The following is a 20041-nucleotide window of genomic DNA, read 5'->3' on the forward strand; positions in this document are numbered from 1 at the left end:
TAAGTCTTAACATGCATATGTGTATAAAGCTGCTGCTGGTTTTATTGTGCCAGATTAACAGCTCAGATCGTTGATATCACCAAACAGTCAAAGTATATATTATTTAAACTACCTGTGTGTGTGTGTAGACAAATCCTTTATTTTGTCTTTCTATACAATTTGCCTGTTTACACATAATGATGCTAACACACAAAACAACAACAACAACAAAAAATAATACAGTTAGGCATCTAAGACAATTTACATCAACTAATATAATAATATTGTGGTCACATGTGTTTAAAGGGTCTTCTTTAAGTGGTATTAATTATCATTGTTATGATTTTATTAGATTTTTTTTTATATAAGAAAAAAGCTCATTTTCACATCTAAACCAGGGCATATTTTGAATATTTTACCCAATATGTTTTCTTTTTTTTTTAATTGTTTACAGTATATTCAGCCATAATATATCAAGTATTGTTGCAACAGTAAACCTCGCTGCTTATAGGTGAGAATCTCTGCTCCCATATTAAGCAGCTAAAACCTGTTAAACCTCTCTTGTCTTATCCACCTGCTCCACTGGCTCTCTGGCTCTGATTGGCTCAGAGAGACAGCCAATCAGGTGCCCGGATAAACGTTCTGGGGGAAGGCCATTCAAATGTGTGTGGCTGGGTGTTTGAAGAGGGCCGGCTTTGCTCGGACACTCTTGTCACACATAGCTAGTAGTCACAGCGGTCAGGACTTCAAAGACAGCTGGGGGCTGCTGGGGAGACGTGTGGGTGACAGGAAGACGTAGGGACAATGAGAGGAGCCCAGTAGTGTCACACAGTAGAGGAGAGGGCAGTAGATGATGACAAAAAGTTTGGAGGCAGAATAAAGTGACAAAACAGAGAAATACAGTAATAGATCAGGAGAAGGAGAAGAAGAACAATCAGGAGGAGGAAGAGGAGGAGGAGGAGGAGGCGTCCCTGGACAGAACAGTTTCTCCTCTTCTGAGTATGGTGGCAGAGCGCACATGGATTTAGTCGACCTGTACCTACCAGAGTGTTTCACATACCACTCTGACACAGAGTAAGTACATCTTTAAAAAAAAAGCAAAGCATTGTGGGATATCTGTGCACATTTGTTTAACTCTATAATGATGTAAAGCAGTCAGAGAATCAGCACTTTCTCTGTGCTTTGGGAAGCTTTATAGAAGAGGTTTGCAGGTTTGTTTACATTGTTTACAGTCACCATTGTTCAGCCTGTTTGTGTGTTGATAGTGATTATAAGTGGTCACCACCTCATCCAGTGTAGCGCTGCTAAAGAGTGCTAAAAGTCAAAGTGGTTTGTCTTTCCGCAGCAAATAAAAATGTGGGGGAATGTGTGTAGAGGCAGAAAGAAAAAAAAAATCATCATCCCTGCTGTGCCTCTGTCAGCTGTGGGATAATCAGCCAGTGCAGGGAACCCCAGTGAAACTAAGCAAACAGGCATGTAGACGTACAGGTCGGCTGATTGCTGCTGACACAAAGCGGGCACATAAAGATGATCCCCATGTACGGCACACTATCCATGTTTCCAGAGAATGCAGATCTGAGATCCAGCTTGAGGCACCTCATCTCCAAAGCCTGACTAAGGCTCTTATGGGGTGCCTCTGATCCCTGTTCATCTGTGATCCCCGCTGATCCTGAATTACTACTCTTAAGGTTTAATCTTAAAGATGAAAGTTTAGTTAACACATTTCTTTCCGCATCTTGGTCAGTCTTACTGACCCCGTCTCTCCTCCTGCTCCTCCTCCTCCTCCTCCTCCTCCTCATCTCCTCCTTCATCCGGTGGGTCATTGTCTATATTATGACTCTGCTCATTTGAAAGTAAGTGTTGCCCTCTGTCTTTTCTTTAACACCCCCACACACTCTCACTCACACACACACACACACACACACACAAACACCAGGTTAATGAGCCACAGGGCTGCCCCTTTCTTTTTGTCCCTCTCTCTCTGTCTGCCTCTCTTGTAATTTCCTCTCTTCTTCTTCACTTTTTTTTGTGTCCTCCTCATTTCACGCTGCATTTTCTGCTTTGTTGTCAAGGTGCAATTAGAGTTGTTTTGGATACAGGGACACAAAAGGCATGATAACTTTGAATACACACACACACACTCACACACACACACTCTGATTTATCCCTGCTGTGCCGGGCTGTACGAGCAGCACCGTCTGTCTTTTGATGCTTGTATGTGGAGTTATAGATTAGTAATCTGTCAGGGTGAATATCACATCACATCTGATCACGGCGCTCTAATGTCATTTTATTATGAAAGCAAAACAACAACACTCCACCCCCGCCTCGTCTCTGTGATGCATTATAATGGGAGAGGGTTTGGGAGTATACCCTCTGTACCTGTCAGAGACATGACACAGCATTATGGACACCTGTGATTGATAGCCAATCAGGCAAACTCTGAGTCATTATAAAAGGAAACTTAGATGTATTCAGTTTGATGTCTTTATTGGCTTCAAAGTGGATTGAAGAGGTTGGCGATGAAGAGGAGAGTAGAGTAGAAATGACACATTAGAGCTGAGTGACTTCATCTTAACAATGGATCTAATGACATGAAAATGTCACTTTACATAAAGTGCTTCCATGGTGGTAACCTCAGGGCACACAATCTGAGCTACAGTTCCTCAAGTGGCCACTAGAGGCTGGCTCCAAAAGTAAGTCGATCCCTAAAAATATCTGACATAATACCATCATTAGGTTGGATTACCTGTGAGTTTAGTAGATATGATGACAGCTGTAGACGTACAACCTACTGTCAATTTAACTATAGAGCAAGCTGTACAAAAATAAAAAAACATGTTATGCTGCCTGCTCAGCGTTGGATAGCAGTATTTTCTTGAGAAGTGGAAAACCATATAAACAAAGACTGAGTATTTAAGTAGTTGTTTAATGTCATTTTAATTCCTATTTATGTCCATTTAAAAATGTATTTTATAGAGTTTTTGATTGCAAATGTGTTTTCAATGTGGTCAGAATGCCTGTTTTTATTACACATTTAATTAGAATGCAGCCTTCCTATAAATCCTATTGAAATGAATGGGAATTAACTTTTTTTATCATTTATAACAATGCCTTCATAATGATGCAGTGGAAAAGAAAATAACAAAAGGGGCCCCTGATGATACAGAAATGCCTGATACTCTTCAACTAAAAGGATTTATATGTAATATTATTTTAATTTATAACAGCTTAAGTGACAATAACATGCATTCATTATGTTAAGGCAATTGTTGTTGAATTTATCATTTTCATTTTTATCTTTTATGATGCAAATTTAGCCTTGAAATAAGACATGACAAATGTATAAAATCAAACATTTTCAATTGTGCAGCCACTTTTTTTTTATTATTAAAAAAATATATTATATTGGAAACCTGTTAATTAAAGAAGAAAGCAGGGGAAAACAGCAAGCAGTAAAAACCCAGAAAACTATATTTATCTAATGACTGTAATTACAATGCTAATGTTGAGTCAGTCGGCGTGCTATGACGCCTTCTTGTGCTTCTTCCTGTTGGGAAGTTCACCGACTTCATTCTGATGCTGATGCAGAGCCACGTTTAAGACAGCAGTTTATCTTTCTTATAAAGATGTTTGCTCTCTCTCTCTCTCTCTCTCTCTTTCTCTCTCTCTGTCTCTCTCTCTCTCTCTCTCCCTCTCCCTCTCCGGGTCTTTCTGCTTCGTGCCGGGCGCCTCTGTCTTTGTGGGCTTGTGGAGGGGTCAGCAGCGCGTGGCCATGGTTTACTCAGTGGGTGGTTAAAAGCAGCCAGACTTTTTGCTTACCAAATAACTTGTGTTCAGGAGAGTACTGATTTACATGGCAGGAAACAGACCAGCTCGGGCATCCACCTCAGGAGTGGAGTGGGAGAGATGTGCAGCTGTGAGGATGCAGAGTGTGTGTGTGTGTGTGTTTCTATGCACAGAAACAGTCAGAGTTGTTTTTTTTTTAAATCTGGCCTGGCGACTAACAGTTGCATACAAGTATGTGTTAGGGTGTTTATGAAGACACGTGCTTTAAAATGTGTCTGTAAGTGTGTGTGTGTGTGTTTGCAGGGAGCTTTAGTGTGTTCTGATCACAGGAATCTGAAGTGTATGAAGAGAAGTGGGATATTTTTTTATTTTTACATCCACGCATGAGCGTCTGACGCCACAGTGTGTGTGTGAGTGTGTGTGTGTGAGAGAGAGAGTGAGCAGCTCACATGCCTGCGAGCCTACTGTACACTTAAGCTGGTTTCAGATGGGTTTTTTTTTTTTTTTTTTTTTTTTCTCGGCATGGTGACAGAGAGTCTGTTGTGGTCACATCTTAAACCAATAATAGAGTCATGATACACACTTCAAAGTGAGGGACTCGGTTCAAACATGTATTTTGATGTATTAATGGAAAATGTATTTTAATATATGTTCTTTTATGGATTGTCTTTCATAACTGTTGTTACAACCTTTAACTGTTCGACATTATGTAACTGATAGAGAGGCTAAAAAAACAAGAGAGACAAAGACGAATGTACTGTCTGTGAGCGAACAATGGCGCTACAGATGAATGTTGGATTGGCTATTTTCATAGGTTTGTTTAAGCAATGCCTGTCTTTGAAAACAAAGCAGTGTAATGGACGGCAGTTTTGCATATGTGGGAAATCACAAACGGCTGGTTTAGATAACACTGGTATGGATGGATGGATGGAGGGAAGGAGGGATGGATGGATGGATGGAGGTGGAGATGGAGGGATGGATGATATTTTTCCTGATTGCTCTCTTTTCTCCAGGCATCTGGGCAGGATGTCAGTGAGGGGCTTGGACCCCACCTGTCCCACCTCTATAAAGCGTGAGCCTTCCAGTCCCAGCCCCAGCTCTCATGGCGACATCAGCCCGGCTCAGCCCAGTCCTGGAAGCTCATCCTCGGACACAAACTCCAGCTACGGCCTCTTGACCAAAGGCCATACAAATGGGCTGGACTCTCCAGGTCTCTACGGCCACACAGCGGGGTTGGCTGCTAATGGAGGAGCAAACAGGTTAGGGTCCTCCTGTATCATATTGTATTCTATTACAATCATCATAAGCACACTCATCTTATTTCTGCCTTTCTTTCCTTCCTCCATCCAGGAGGTTTGCAGAAGAAGAAGGCCAAGTGAAGTGTGAGTTCATGCTGGGCTCTGTGGCCAAGCGGCTGTGTCTGGTGTGCGGTGACGTAGCCTCGGGGTACCACTATGGCGTGGCCTCCTGTGAAGCCTGCAAGGCCTTTTTCAAGAGAACCATCCAGGGTAAGAAAGACTCATACATAAAAAGAATCTTTCACAGAAAACCTGCTCAGTTTTATACTATAGATAGTAACAAGAGTTTTATTGTGCGTGATGCCTTCCTGCATCACATAAACCTGTTTAACAGGCAACATGGTGCAGATGCAGTCATAGCCTGAGCGTTTGTTTTGCTGTAAACAAGCCCTGATCAGTTAGCTCATAGCTTCCGCCTCCTGCCTCCGAAACAGCAGAGGGGCTTTAAATAAAGATCTGTTTGCAAACAGCTGATATGCGGTTAAACATCTTGTATATAGTCAACATGTTTGAGTTTAGGTTTTAAAGCTTCAGATAGCACGTGTTTGTGTGTGCACCTTCGCTTCCGACCCTGAAAAAGGAAAAGCCAACAGCGGCATGCAGCGTGTGTGTGTGTGTTTTAAAGGGATTGTATCTCAGGTCAAACAACCTGGCAGGCTGCGTTTTGGTTTAGGCCTCTGGAGGTTTTAGCTACTGTAGTCGGGTTCAAAGGGCAAACTGGAGCGGCTGTCACATCAAACGGGGAGATCTGATGTCTGGCTCATCAGATGCTTCCTGTTTCTGATGAAGGGTGGCAGCTGAGAGCGCCCACGACTGGCCCAACGCCACCAGGCTTAATGTCCAGCTTTGGCTGCCAGTTAGGTGTTAGGAATGTGTGTGTATTTTCTATTCCAAATGGCACACATGAAAACAGTCAGAGAGGTGAAAGTCAACCTCTGCTTGTATTTTGTCCTAGAGACAAGAGACACACATGACTTCAGAGCTCTATAATGCATGTACAATATTTACCAGACTCATACGCTACGTGACTAAAAGTTACTGGACCACATGTGGAGCTGTACGCTGACCGTGTGCTGGTCTGTTTCTGGTTGTAAAGGTGGGAAATCTAGTTAATGAGTGTTCGCATCACTGACTGATTATCCGTGATTAATCAATCAGTGTGTTCTGACACTTTAAAGACAACTCAGCGGACAGTGTCCTGAAAATGTTCCTGCGTCCAGACAAACAGTTTCCATTCATTGTCTCACTGTTGCAGCTTTAGAGCACGCAATTAGGATTTAGGAGGAGATAACTGATATCTTCGTGGTTCTTGGAAGCACTCGTCTGTCCCTCTCCTAATCACTCCTCATCAGACTCTTTACAAATGCTTAAAGGGCAGGACAGAAAAAAGGAGCAACACACACACACACACACACACACGGAGGCTGGGTGTCCACATACTTTTGTTTAAACTGAAAGCTGCTCTGAGCATCAGTGAATCCTGTCCTCATACTTCCTCATGTTACATATAAATGACCAGGCTGCTCATTTTAGATTAAATGTTTGGATTATGTCAGATTAAAATGAGCCTCAGAGAAAAAATCTCAAATGATAACAACAATCACTAATAGCTTTATTGTCTTCAAAGCAATTACTAACACATCTTTCTTGTTCTCCTCCAGGTAACATAGAATACAGCTGCCCTGCGTCCAGTGAATGTGAAATCACCAAGAGAAGAAGGAAATCCTGCCAGGCCTGTCGATTTGTGAAATGTCTGGCGGTCGGCATGTTGAGAGAAGGTCAGCCATTACTACACCGAAAATCACTTTCAGACCCGAGTCAGAAACCTCCATTCCAGTTGCTTTCTGGTATCGATCAGCAGGTAGACTTGGCAGAAGTGTAAATGTCATCCTTTTTTTTTTAGACGGAGAGAGTGAAAGCTAACACGAGCCGTGCTTTCCTGGAAACAATAACCCATACATTCTCTTAATGTCTGACCTGATAAACCTGTGACGGCCTGTAGTGTGTGGTTGTGTAAACTCCAGTGAAACCTAAAACTTCTGACAGTTAAACTTCAAGCCGTTCGAGCCACCAGCTGTGATATGTGCGTGTGTGTGTGTGTAGTAAACACAGGGCTGAACAATGCATAGCAGTGCTTTGAGAGGGGAGGAGAGGGCTGCTAGGTATTCAATTTCTGGAATTGGGCCAGTTTGTGAAAGTGTGTACTGCAGCAGAGATAACAGCGGAAGTTTAACCCCGTTTATACTCATTTACAGTTCAAAGTAGAAGAAATGAAGTGATAAAAATGACGAATTTCTGCGTTTTATTTTATCATATTTGCTCCTTGGTAACCTAAAGGGGCCATATTGCACAGTCCACAGATGGTCCGTGGCTTCGGTCAGGTGCTCCTTTAGCCCGACTGTGTGCCTGCGTGATGACATGTTGTTGTCCAGATTTAGAAGTGACTCAAAAGGGAAAACATTAGCGACCTCCTACTGTACCAGCCACTTGTTGCCCGCTGTGTGTATGGCCAAGAGAAGATTATAAAAAGTGAGTGTGTTTGTGTGTGCGGCTGGTGTCACCAGGGGATAAATACATGTAAAGATGAAGCGTTGCGTTTATTTGTTTGTGTTATCAGGAACTAATAGGATTTATAGAAACACCTATGAAAATATGATGCCAGTTGTAATAAAGTGGAATGATCCTTTAATTCTACCAGCAGCCTCTGCTGTGGATACACAACATTATAGCATCTTTACACGTGTTTGTGTATATGAGTTTGTCCAAACGTGTCAGTCAGCGATCACATTAATGCTCACGCCTCTGTGTGTGTTTTTATGAGCCAGTGTGTGTCTGCTCTTTTTCTAAATTAGCTGTGTTTAATAGGGAAGGGTGGGCATCGGCAGCATCCTCGTCTTGTCTCTTAGCCTCCTCCACCCCCCTCCTCCTCCTTCCCTCTCTCCACCTTCCCTTTCCCTCCTTTCCTCGTAAATTCCTCCAGATGCCTTGTGGGATTCCTGGACCTCCGTGAAATGCGAACTGGCCCTCGTAACTCCTGTCGTTTGCGCCCTCGTAACGCGCTTCATCGTGTCTCGTAATGCCCCTCTTCCCCTCGGTGAGGCCGCAGTAAAGCCTGAGACAGAGAAGCTGTGAGGTTTAATGGGGGGGGGGGGGAGTCAGAGCCATATTAAATATACAGCTAAAAGACATATAGACCCCAGGCAGGATTTGATTAAGCCATGTTTAGGACTCATTTCCACTGCTGCTGCTGCTGCTGCTGCTCCTTAGGGGAATAAAAAAAACATGTATGTTAACAAAATGTGACCAATATTTTGAGGTGTGTTAATGGAGCTCCATCAGAAGTGGACAAAGGAGAAAAATCTCTGCCTCCTTCTGCCAACTTTCCTTCTTTCTTCTAATTTGTTGTGCTCATGGAATGTCACAGTATCTGAGAAGCGTGGGATTATTTGTAGTGAACACACAGAGAGCCTCTGAGGAGGGTAACCTGGATGAGCGGCTGGATTTTAGGAACCTGCAAAGCCTTTAGAAGAAAGAGGAGTGGCAAAAAATAAATCTGAGCACTCTGTGTTTATTGAACTCTGATAGGCAGGAGGAGGAGGAGGAGGAGGTGGAGGTGGTGGTGTGTGTCTCTTTTGTTATCCACCACCAAAGCTATTCTTGGCCTTTTGGTTGTCAGCACATTCCACTGTGAAAAGTTACACTTAGCTCTGATGTGTGTTTGTTTCTACCGTTACATTCAAGTAAAAACAAATATACCGGCATAAATTTTTGTTTTTTTCCGACAAATCAAGCCACAAAAGGCGTTTGATTTAAGCCGGTGTTTGGTGTCCCCGCATCCTCTTATCCAGGCTAATCCAGACTGCCCCCTAATGACATCACTGTAAGGGTCAGGGAGTGTACATTAACAATGTACTTCTCTTTCCTTTAATGTTTGTCAGGACTACTTAGAGTTCTGGACTGGTCTTTGGCCTAAAGGCAGATTTGAAGTCATACGTTGTACCTTGTTGTGAGTTAAATGAAGTTTGCTTGGTTGCCATGGAGGCAGATCAGCCGACATGCAAGAGAGACAAACAATATAGCTCAAGCCTTTGTTATTACTCTTTAGAACTATCATGCAAATGTTCAGAAAGACATTTATTAAAACATATGTGCAAGTTTAAAAGGAGTGAAAAGCTACAGATTTAACCAGTGAGACATTTGAGGAAGCTCATATGCGATATGTTGATATTATTCAATTACTAATGGCAGATGGCCTCTCCTGTGTTTGAATTAATTTATTTAATTGGGTTTCTGATACTTTAAAATTACAATGAGCCTATATTACAATTGTACAATTATTTTTGTCACATCAGGTAAATTGTCACTGTCAATTTACCTGATGTCTCCTATTGGCTGATATTTCATTTTTAAGACAGGTATCTATATAGACACACATATATATACAGTATATAGACACATTCATTCATTTTATTGAAATTTCAAAACCTAAAAAAAATCTGTAAAATGAAATATTTCAAGTACAAATGTAACTTAAAAAATCTGTAGAATTAAGTATGAATTATATGAATGTGATATTTAAATGCGTTCATAAGTAAGACATTAGCTAGTAAAGAAACAACACTTCACGTCACTGAAAGGTAAAGTTCTGTCTTATGTTGCATAAACAACACACACAGCATGAAATTCACAACGCAGAACAGTTGGTGTGTTTACATACGACACCGCCGCTGACAGAAAGAGCTATTGATTTTCAGTCAATATGTCTTAATCATTCACTGTTACTGCACAGTGTTTAATAATACTCTTATAAAAGAACCTGTACTCGCTCACAGTGAAGGTCACACACACACACACACACACACACACACACACTCCTCCGTCTTTATGTCCGTTCATGGAACATTAACTAATAAAGCTGAAATTCTATAAAACTATATTATAAGTTAGAGTAATAGCTTTCATATAAAAATGCTTTACAAACCAATGGTGCAAAAAACGAAGAACCTGCCCATAAACTGATAGAACCGCTCAGCACACTTTTACATGCCTGATTAGGAGGACATTGTGTTGTTTAATGTTCTTAATGTTAATGCATGCTCTCTATAAATATCCATAAGAATAGCACAGGCTGGACGGAGTGTCGCTGTGAGGTGTCAAGTGGACAAATAATACCATCACTGTGTCTGTAACAGAGGCGAGTGCCATTATAGATCTATTCAGGGCCACTATGGCTATTTACACTGTGCAGATCAGGTAACCCAACACCACTACTAAACTAAGGCTTCCTAAGTCACGCTCACACATTTTCTTTGCAGATGCACACGGTGACCGTTAAACTGTGTGTGTGTTTCTCCTCTGAATCCAAACAGCTTCTCCTCACCTAACTGCACACTCTTAAATCCCCATCGTCATGGTGACGAGGTCGCCACAGCGCTTGTTAAGATGAGCAGTTGTCACCGGCTGCTCTGAACTTGTTGGGTGTCATGTTACAGGATGCGTGCTGCACTGCCAGCATTAGATCTGTCCTGTCCAGTCTCCTTGGGACTGTCTCACAATATATGTGTGTGCGGATGATGATTGGGCCACACATCCTGGAGGGGATGGGGTGTTAAAACATGGAGCCATTTTTCTGAATGACAAAAGCAGCGCCTGCACTTTTCACTTCAATCCACTTTCTCTACTGCGATGTGTTTAAATGAAACATTCATTTATTTAGCCACACTATTTGTGTACACATATTATGCGAGTCACCTTGTACCATAAGAACACCCAGGTATTTACAGTATGACTAAACGCATCAAAAGCATCATTAATTTTCCTATTTATTGTTTGTTTGTTTTTATTTAGGTGTGCGTCTGGACCGGGTTCGAGGAGGCAGACAAAAATACAAGAGGAGAATAGATGCTGAGAACAGCCCATACCTGCACCCTCAGAGCACCCTGCCTCAGAAAAAGACATGTAAGTGTGCACACAACGATCGATAACTCATTAAATGGATGACTTATACAGTTCTCATTACATAAAATAGAATTAAAAAATAAAATCTGATACCGAGCTAGTTCGGCAACTTGAGGGTCAAAGGTCATGAAGACAGACTGAGCAAACAGACGGGATAAACCCAGCTAGGAAAATGTAACATGAGGTGGACATTTCCGTTCTTTGGACGGATCTGTCACGTCAATGTCATATGTATATCATTGGAGGTGGGACTGTTGCCATGGTAGCCAAAAATGAAGGCAGCAGCAGCAAAGGTTTTAACCCTTTAAAAGGTTTTTAAAGTGTGTTTCAACCCAAACAACTTTGTTTGCCTAAACCTATCTCCGTTTTCTAATGCTGAACCCCAACCACGAGTGGTTGAAGGTGGAATGGAGGTAACGTTTCATGAAGCATTAAAATTAACTAAAAGCAATGGTGGGGCATGAACCTCGGAATCCAGGTTAGAGCCACCACAGAGCCCCCAATGGGCTTAACCATGTGTCGTTTCTAGCGGTAATCATCGACCGCATATGTTATTTATTTGTGAGGATGTGTTGCTGTTAGCAGGAAATTTGATATTTCAGTTAATCAACCTGCTGCAAAAGTCTGTTGTTGGATAGTTACCATAGTTACCAAGTTACAGAGAGTCCGCTCTGCAGCAAGTTTCTTGGCTACAGTGGTGATGGGTCACATCCGAACAGCCCAACAGCCTCTTTTTGTCATATTACTGTAATGCCAATAACATTAGCCTCTATTCCTCCACCATATAAAACTACAGATCACCACTTAAACCCCAACCTAGTAGTTTTGATGCCTAAATCTAACCACAGAGGGAAAGTAGAAATACAAAGTAAAGGTTTAACACAGAGCATTGACTCCTCTGTCCACACGATGAGATATCTCATATCTGCAGACTCTGCAGGTGCTGTGATCGAGAACAAGGTGGTGTCTCTGCTTCTGGTCGCCGAACCTGAGGGCATCTTCGCCATGCCGGATCCCACGGTACCCGAGAGCGACATCAAGGCTCTGACCACACTGTGTGACCTCGCTGACAGAGAGCTGGTGGTCAACATCGGCTGGGCCAAACACATCCCAGGTATGATTCAGGCTCAGTCGCTCGCTCACACACAGTCCAGCACACATATTAGCTCCATTAAGTCTCTAATCAGATCAGAGCAGGGATTTGTGGTTGGCAAGACACTCACTGGAAGCCCAGAGGAGGGAGGGAATGCTGGCTCGGATGTGTATCAGCCTTCCTGTGTGTGTGTGTGGGTGTGTGTATGCGTGCTCTGTAAATCGTGTGCCATGCCCTTGGCTGACCAAAGTGTGCTCCTAATCAAGCAGATGACCAGTGGCCACCTGGAAGTTTTAATTCATTTCCTGGGCCGCAGCCGTCTCCCTGCACAGCCTGCATTACGGAAATCCTCCTGGAGCACACTTAGCTTCTCCTCTGACACAGGAGGAACAGCAGAAGGGATGTCCGGGATTTTTTTTTATTTATTTATTTACTTTAATTTATTTTTTTTTCCTTCGGATGAAAGGGTGTAAAGCAGAGGAGGGAAGTGCATTCTGACAGCTTAGTGGGATTAAAATGCTGCTATACAGCTATGTTGGCAGCTGTAATCGTCTGCTGCAGCGCGGATCTGCTTTTGATACTTGAGAGTTTTACAAAACTCAAATGATTAAGAAGCACTTTTCACTGTTTTTGTCCAACAACAACAATTTTTGGGCTTTAGTTTATTGGTGTTATTGATTAATCTGCCTGTTATTTTCTGTGTAGTCATGTAGTTGATCAATGAATGAACAAAACGCACATTATTCTCCATTTGTCCAAGATGATTGCTTTATGCAATCGTACAAACAACAAAAAACGGCACATTTTGTTTCAAATGAATATTGATGAATCTCTTCAGTAAGCTGTTGCCGGTGGATGGTATATATAATAGTTATAGTTATGTAATAGAACCCTTTATTGTGCGAGTTTTGTCAGACACCACCTACAGACAGCTAAATCTGTAAAGACTAAAGCCACTCTGAGACTTACTTTTGCCTGATTACCTCCCTGCAGACTGGCCAGCCATAAACATTCACTCAGAGACTGTAACCGGGCTAATGCGATGATGATATGCTGTCTGCCTGGTTCGGAAATATTTGCAGAATTTTACTTTTCGTAGCAAAACCAACAACAGTCATTCATTGGCCTGTTATTAGCTGAAAAGGGTCCATGTTGGACACTTGCCAAGAACCATTGCCTTCTTGGCAGCATGATAGTTGTTGCCTAAACTCCAGGTTAATCCAAATACAGGCAAAGAGTTGGAGCCTTAACATTCCTAAACATGTCAGCTATATAAAGATTCACAATGTGTGAAGTCATAAAAACTGAACTACATACAGGCCAAACCAGACCTACAGAACAGAGGTCTATAAAGATTGACTCATATTTGGAGCCAAACCCTAGAGGCCACAAGTTGAACTGCATTTTTTGACACATCTGCATTGGCTTAATTTCTGAGAAATGCCACAGTGCACCACAGGCCATGTATATATATATATATATATATATATATATATATATATATATATATATATATATACCAGTCTAGCTTTGAATCTCCAGTGGACTGTGAATACATAATACACTCAGATAACAGGGGGCAGCTACGTTAAACCGCTGATAAATGAGTATTTAGAGGCGTCGTTATCTCCCTTGATTCCTCCTCTGTCTGGTCTTCTTATCGCTGCTTCATCAGCCATGTTCTCCACACCCAAAACACCACCAGGGAAACACCTGGGTTTTTTTTGTTGATGTCTTGTCTCTGAAATGCTTACAAAACAAACAAAGCAGGTGTGCATCAGCTTGTACCTCTCTACTATATTTGTCCCAGTGTTTCTTCCTATGCAAACCAGACATGAGGCAAACATTCAAATGTTTCCCTCTTCAGCATTTCCATTGTTCTGTTAGAAACCCTTCTCCTCCTCCTCCTCCTCCTCCTTTTCTTTCTCATCCCCCCTGGCTGATACTGTCTGCCCTCTTTTCTCCCAGTTTTTGGCTCTTTACTGTCAGCGTACAAGACAGATGGAGTCCGACTGATGGGTGTATTTGTAGCCCTTTGCCAGTGGAGGGTTTGCTGGCAGAGCAGAGCAGCGGTGAGAGGGGAGGCTGTACACACAGCAGATCCCCACCTGAGGGAAGAGAAACAGGGAGCTGTGATTTCATCCAAACGTCAAGCTTATTTTACTCAAACTTCTAAAATGTCGCAAAATATGCAGTAATGGAAAGGAAACATTTAAAAAACTGTGCTTAATTACTGCGTAATTAAGTCACTCATGAGAGGAGCACAAATTTATTGCTCTTTTACTCTTCACAACACATAAAGTGACTGAAGAAATTTGCATTTGTTAACCTTTACGTAGTGAAATGTCACTAGAATGCTTCTTTCGATTTAATATAACAACCCCCGACCCTAAGCAGACATGCTTTTTCTCTGGTTTTGCTATGCTAAGCTAGGTAGCTGCTGGTCGTAGAACTTTTAGGCTATTTTTCATCATGTGGTGATGCCATGCTTTTGATTTTAGGGTAAATTTAAAACATAAGTTTGAGCCTAAAAATGTAGGTGATAGAGATTTTAGGAAAAACAAACCAAGGAGGGAATGATACCAAATCAAACCTCTGCAGGGGATGGCTAAAAACGTCAGTGGCTGAGAAGTTTTTGGCATCAGTTTGACCTTTTCAATGTAATGGAAAAAGAAAAGGAGAAAAGACAGAGGCAGACAGACAGAAGGGAGAACAGGGCTGATAAAGGAAAACAAATAAAGATGTAGAAAAAGAAGGAGAAGAAGTCAAACATAATAGATTAAGAAAAGGCAGATGATAACGCAAAGAAAGAAGATAACAGTGTAAACCGCTCTATAAATAAATAAAATAGGTAGATAGAAGAGACTCATGCACAGAAGAAGAATGACTGGCCCTTCCTAGCAGCGTAATGGCCATGTCACATCAGCTCTGCATGAGTGGCAGGACACATGGCCCCCATTGCTGCGAGAACCAGGGTCCTGGGCAAAGTGGCCCGGGCCATCTGAGTTCTTCGCCCAGGGGGAGGTGAGTGTGATGGGGCTACTGTCCTGGCTGCTCCCCCTCCTCCGTGTCTGCTCTTATCAGGCGGATTGACAGTGATGTGCTCTGAAGTCTGAGGGCCAGACTGGCAGATGAGCTGGCTAAAGACCAACTGCCCTCTTTGTTTTTGGCCTTTTTTTTTTTTTTTTGGAGTCAGTGATGCGAGTTGGCTGTTGAATGTGTTGTATGTTTGTGTTTTTGCTAAAAATCTATCCATATACTGCTTGAGATTCCATCACAGAAGCTCCAACACACTCTCTCTCACACAGGTCTCTGGTCCTGATCGATGGGTCGGTGCCAGAATACTGATCCCTATCGACCAATGAAATTGTGCACAAGCAGCGTTTCCAATCAATCAGGGAGCGATAGTGGGGAGATGGGTGTCAGTGAGGCACCCCCCCTTCCCCTTCCCCCTCCCCCGTGATAATTGTAAAGACCGGTGGAACCTGATAACAATCACTGATGGTGTCAAAAATACAAACACCTCCCCCTCCCTCCCTCCCCTCGCTCTGTAAAATCTTCTGTTTAATTACAGTAAACGTGTGTGTGTGTGCGTGTGTGTGTGTGCAGGGTTATGCAGAGGCAGTGAAGGGGTTTAATCACACTCCAGTGTGGTGTAATTGTCAATCAAAGAAGGTGTGTCCTTCAGAGAGTAATTAAATTTACCATCTATTCACTACCTCTGTCCTTCGCTGTGTCCTTTGCTGTGCGGCCCGACATCATTCTGGTACAGAGAAATTCTGCATTATCAATAATATCAGAAGATAAGTCATGCACCTTCTTACCAGCATGAGATATACTATATTTTCGGTATATATGGCTGGGAAAGAAGTGTGGCAGCACAACACACAGTCAGAGAACCCAGGAGCAGGAGAATGGCTGAAGAATGAAAGAAGGTTTTAAAATGGCCTACTCAAAGTCCTCTCTTATTCCCAGGCTTCCCCTCACTCTCTCTGGCTGACCAGATGAGTCTGCTGCAGAGCGGCTGGATGGAGATTCTGATCCTTCGAGTGGTGTTCCGCTCTCTGGCCTTGGAGGACAAGCTGGTGTACGCTGGGGACTACATCATGGATGAAGAGCAGTCCAAGCTGGCCGGGCTGCTGGACCTCAACAACGCCATACTGCAGCTGGTGAAGAAGTACAAAGCCATGGGGCTGGAGAAGGAGGAGTTTGTGGTCCTCAAAGCTATCGCTCTTGCTAATTCGGGTAAGAAATGAAGCTCTGTGTCTGCTGATGTATTACAGCATTCAGTTTCTTGACCGTAATTTCTCCACCTCTCTTTATAGACTCCATGCAAATAGAGGACTCAGAGGCAGTTCAGAGGCTGCAGGACGTTCTTCACGGGGCCCTTCAGGACTACGAGGCCACCCACCACCCAGAGGACCCTCGGCGTGCGGGCAAGATGATCATGACCCTCCCTCTTCTCCGCCAGACGGCTGCCCGGGCTGTGCAGCACTTCTGCAGCATCAAACAGGACGGCCGCGTGCCTATGCACAAACTGTTCCTCGAACTGCTGGAGGCCAAAGCCTGACGGCCATTATCTTCATCCATGACCCATGGGGGGCAGGAAGCGGAGGATGACGGGTAATTGTGTGGGGTTTGACACCGTGTATTTGTCCATTTCAGCTTGCAGTAAAAGTCTTTTCAGCAGCTGGAACATTTTTTTAGAGCCACGCCCCCCCCCACCCCCTCCTGCTTCCAATGAAGGAAACAGTCAGATCGGCATTTTATTCTTTGCTGAAAAACACAAAGAAGAAGAATCGCCTAACAAATGCCAAACATGGACTTTTTTTTTTTGCCCCCACAAAGACCACCTGATACTTGAAGATCCTTGTGGATTATTTTCTTCATCTTGAAGCCTGTAAAATCTGCATCTTAGTGCATTTTATGATTTGGTTTTATTTTATTTTTTTTTTGTAAAGAAAAGGTTAGTCTTGCCAAAGAGTTATGACTCTTGTTATTGAATAATACCAGCAAATGAGAATATGTTGTGGCCTGTAAGACATTCACACTAACCTGCTCTGCATATGTTTATTTATCACATTCGATAAAGGGAAGCGATTAATGGTACCAATGATAACCGGCCTCTTGATTTGAGTTGATTTGAGTTGACATTTTCAGGGAAACGAGTACTTCACGATGCAAAGTGATATTTATATGAAAGTGGCTCTCCTCTTTTTTTTTTCTTTCTTTCACTAATACGGCATTAATGAGCAAGTGCAGTGGATAATAATTTTCTAAAGATTTTTAAATTGTAAGAAAATTTTTTTACTAGCTTCTCTGCTGCAGCACTGATACCGATATATATATAGCATATCATGTATGATTATAAATGGAGTCTGTACTTGAAGATCATAATGTTAACTGTAGAGTTGTGTAGACCCCATAGATATAACTTTTAACTATGTAAAATGGCTGCCATACTGTATAATCTGGATTAGGGAGACGCTTGATGTCTTTTCTATGGTAGACGTTTCTGTGTAGGATGAAATTTGTGCACTACTTTTCCTTTTAGCCATGAAGATTTTTTTTTGGGAGGGGGGACCCGGTGATGACGTTGTGTTAATCTGTTAAAAAAAAAGTGTGTTTTGTGTGACGAATATTTTCTCTTTTTTTCCGCACATGAAGGGATTAAACTCAAAAGTTGTCTCAGTACGTAAAAAATGTAAAAAAAAAAAAAATGTCTTGCTCCTTATTTAACTAAAGTACTGTGACGCAATAATGGGATTTTTTTTGTGATCAGATGTAGCAGCAGCAATATGATGGTGTATAATTTGCTGTATATACATCATGTCTTATGCCAACAGAGATGTTTAATAAGGATACAAATAAGCTTTGTCTTGGATGAGCTGTGCCGTGCTATTTCATTCTCAGGTGGATTTTTTTGGGCAATAAAGATGATCCCCTTAATGCAAAGCTCATAATATCCGAGTGTCGTCTTCCTCAATAAAAGCGAAGAGGGGTTTTGAGACAAATTCATTAAGAGCCTGTAAAGTGGGTGCAGTCTGTTGCTCTGTGTGTGTGTGTGTGCTCTGACAATGGACTGTCATTTCCAAGTAAGGTCCCATTATGGCACATTTAGGCCATCTGAGCCCAGTTGGATGGAGATTTATAATTAACAGCCATAATGTAATGAAGTCTAACAGTGGCCCCAGAGAGTGCTGGTCATCAGCTGCCTGTTGAGGCTGAGAGGAGCGGAGGCATCCGACTCATCGCTCCATCATACTGTGAGGAAAACACACTCATGTGTGAGTTTGTCATATATATATATATATATATATATATATATATATATATATATAATACTACTACTACTATACTCTTCATACATCCTTCATAGTATAGTATTGCATGAAATCATTGAACTTTGCTACCAATAAATATGAAATAAATTGTTAAAAATTTAATATATTCTTTAAAATTGCATCGTGCAAAGCTTGGCTTGGCTTACATAATGTAATTTTTGTATTCTCCATCCTCACTTCTTCACACTTTAGTTTCTGTATGACAAAAGAGTAAAGAGAAAATAGCATTATTTGGTGCAATTCCTTTAAAAACAACAAACCACATAGAGAACACATTTACATTAACAAATTTAATTTAAATTAACCTGACATACCAGATGGTTTGTTACACACAAGTCATACCTGGAAACTTTGCATAGCTTGAAGTCTGGCAAGGAGGAGAGGAGAGGAGAGGAGAGGAGAGGAGAGGAGAGGAGAGGAGAGGAGAGGAGAGGAGAGGAGAGGAGAGGAGAGAGGAGAGGAGATGAGAGGAGATGAAAAGATGGATGAAAAGACAAACTAAAACCCTAGTGAACCCCCTTTCGTCATTTATCTGTAATGATGTGTCAGCAGCAGTCAAATAATCTCCCTTTTTACCTGTGGTTTAAACTCACGGCGGACCGAGGGGCAGATTTTTCACCACATCAGCCGTCAGTAAGTGAGTTAGTGATCTTGAGTGATACAGCCCCGTATGTCCCTCTCCTTAAATGAGTTAGTATGTGTCTAGCGGCCGTGTCGCCCAGACACCTCGGTGATGGATGAGGCCCCGAGGAGATGGGCTGTAAAAAAGGCTGATTCTGGCACTCAAGGGTGAGATCACTTCCTCAATAAAAAAGCATTGTCCCGAATCATCACAGCAAGGTATGAATGCTGATTAGGGTATTAGACAGAGGAGAGCTCCTGTGTAAAAAAAATAAATCAGATGAGCTGAGAGTTAATGTAGGCGACTACAGAGCTGTGATGTCTGAGGCTATAGATTTAAAGACAGTGATGAATAATTGTTTAATTCTTGGAGTTTGAAGGCTTGAAGTTGGCAAATGAAGGCCAAACTTTAGGTTGTCGGTGTCCTTTAAAGAGAAAAATATTCACTCAAAACCACCAAATCATCAAGATTTCTTAATAAATTAAAGTGTGCACTGGTAATTTAAACACTTTAATTGAGGACGTCTAAAGAGTTAAATGGCACAAAGGGTTAACATGGCTATATATTTCAAATTTTTGTCTTCATATGGAGATTTTCTACAAAAATCTTTTTTTTTTAAAAGTGTCTCCCAACAAGCGTTTTAAACTTTAAACAAATGTGCTTTCTATAAATATGCAGATATTTACGTTAACTGGTAGAAAATAGATCTTTGTGTGTCATTCAGTGCCATTACATTAAAGGTTTTATTATGAATCTGCCTCTTACCTCCTGTCTGTCACTCCCACTCATTCATCCACAGACAACTGTACAGTTAGCGGTTAGAGGACGATGCAGAGGAAAGTATGTTTTCACACCTCACAGCCTTCAGCTCCCTGTACTTCTAAAAGGAAAATGTTTTTATTATTATTATTATTGCTGTTTTCGACCTCCGCAGTGCAATATTAACAGAGGTGACTGT

The 20041-nt window shown here is 42.0% G+C and overlaps 1 protein-coding gene across 2 annotated transcripts; it reads left to right on the forward strand.

Annotated features, from left to right (window-relative positions):
- The first annotated feature begins 685 nt into the window (after positions 1 to 685).
- Positions 686 to 18080, forward strand: LOC114428956 (estrogen-related receptor gamma-like). 2 transcript variants are annotated; one of them, XM_028397767.1, is made up of 8 exons: positions 686 to 1053; positions 4782 to 5027; positions 5119 to 5276; positions 6728 to 6844; positions 10914 to 11024; positions 11956 to 12138; positions 16093 to 16362; positions 16443 to 18080. In XM_028397767.1, exons 1-8 carry the CDS (start codon positions 998 to 1000, stop codon positions 16685 to 16687), a joined length of 1386 nt encoding a protein of 461 aa, XP_028253568.1. In that variant the 5' UTR covers positions 686 to 997; the 3' UTR covers positions 16688 to 18080. The 2 variants fall into 2 exon arrangements, with proteins under 2 accessions (XP_028253568.1, XP_028253569.1); XM_028397768.1 differs by having other exon boundaries at positions 11965 to 12138.
- Positions 18081 to 20041: the final 1961 nt, after the last annotated feature.

Source organism: Parambassis ranga, chromosome 24 (genome assembly GCF_900634625.1).
Source record: "Parambassis ranga chromosome 24, fParRan2.1, whole genome shotgun sequence".
Classification (NCBI taxonomy): domain Eukaryota; kingdom Metazoa; phylum Chordata; class Actinopteri; family Ambassidae; genus Parambassis; species Parambassis ranga.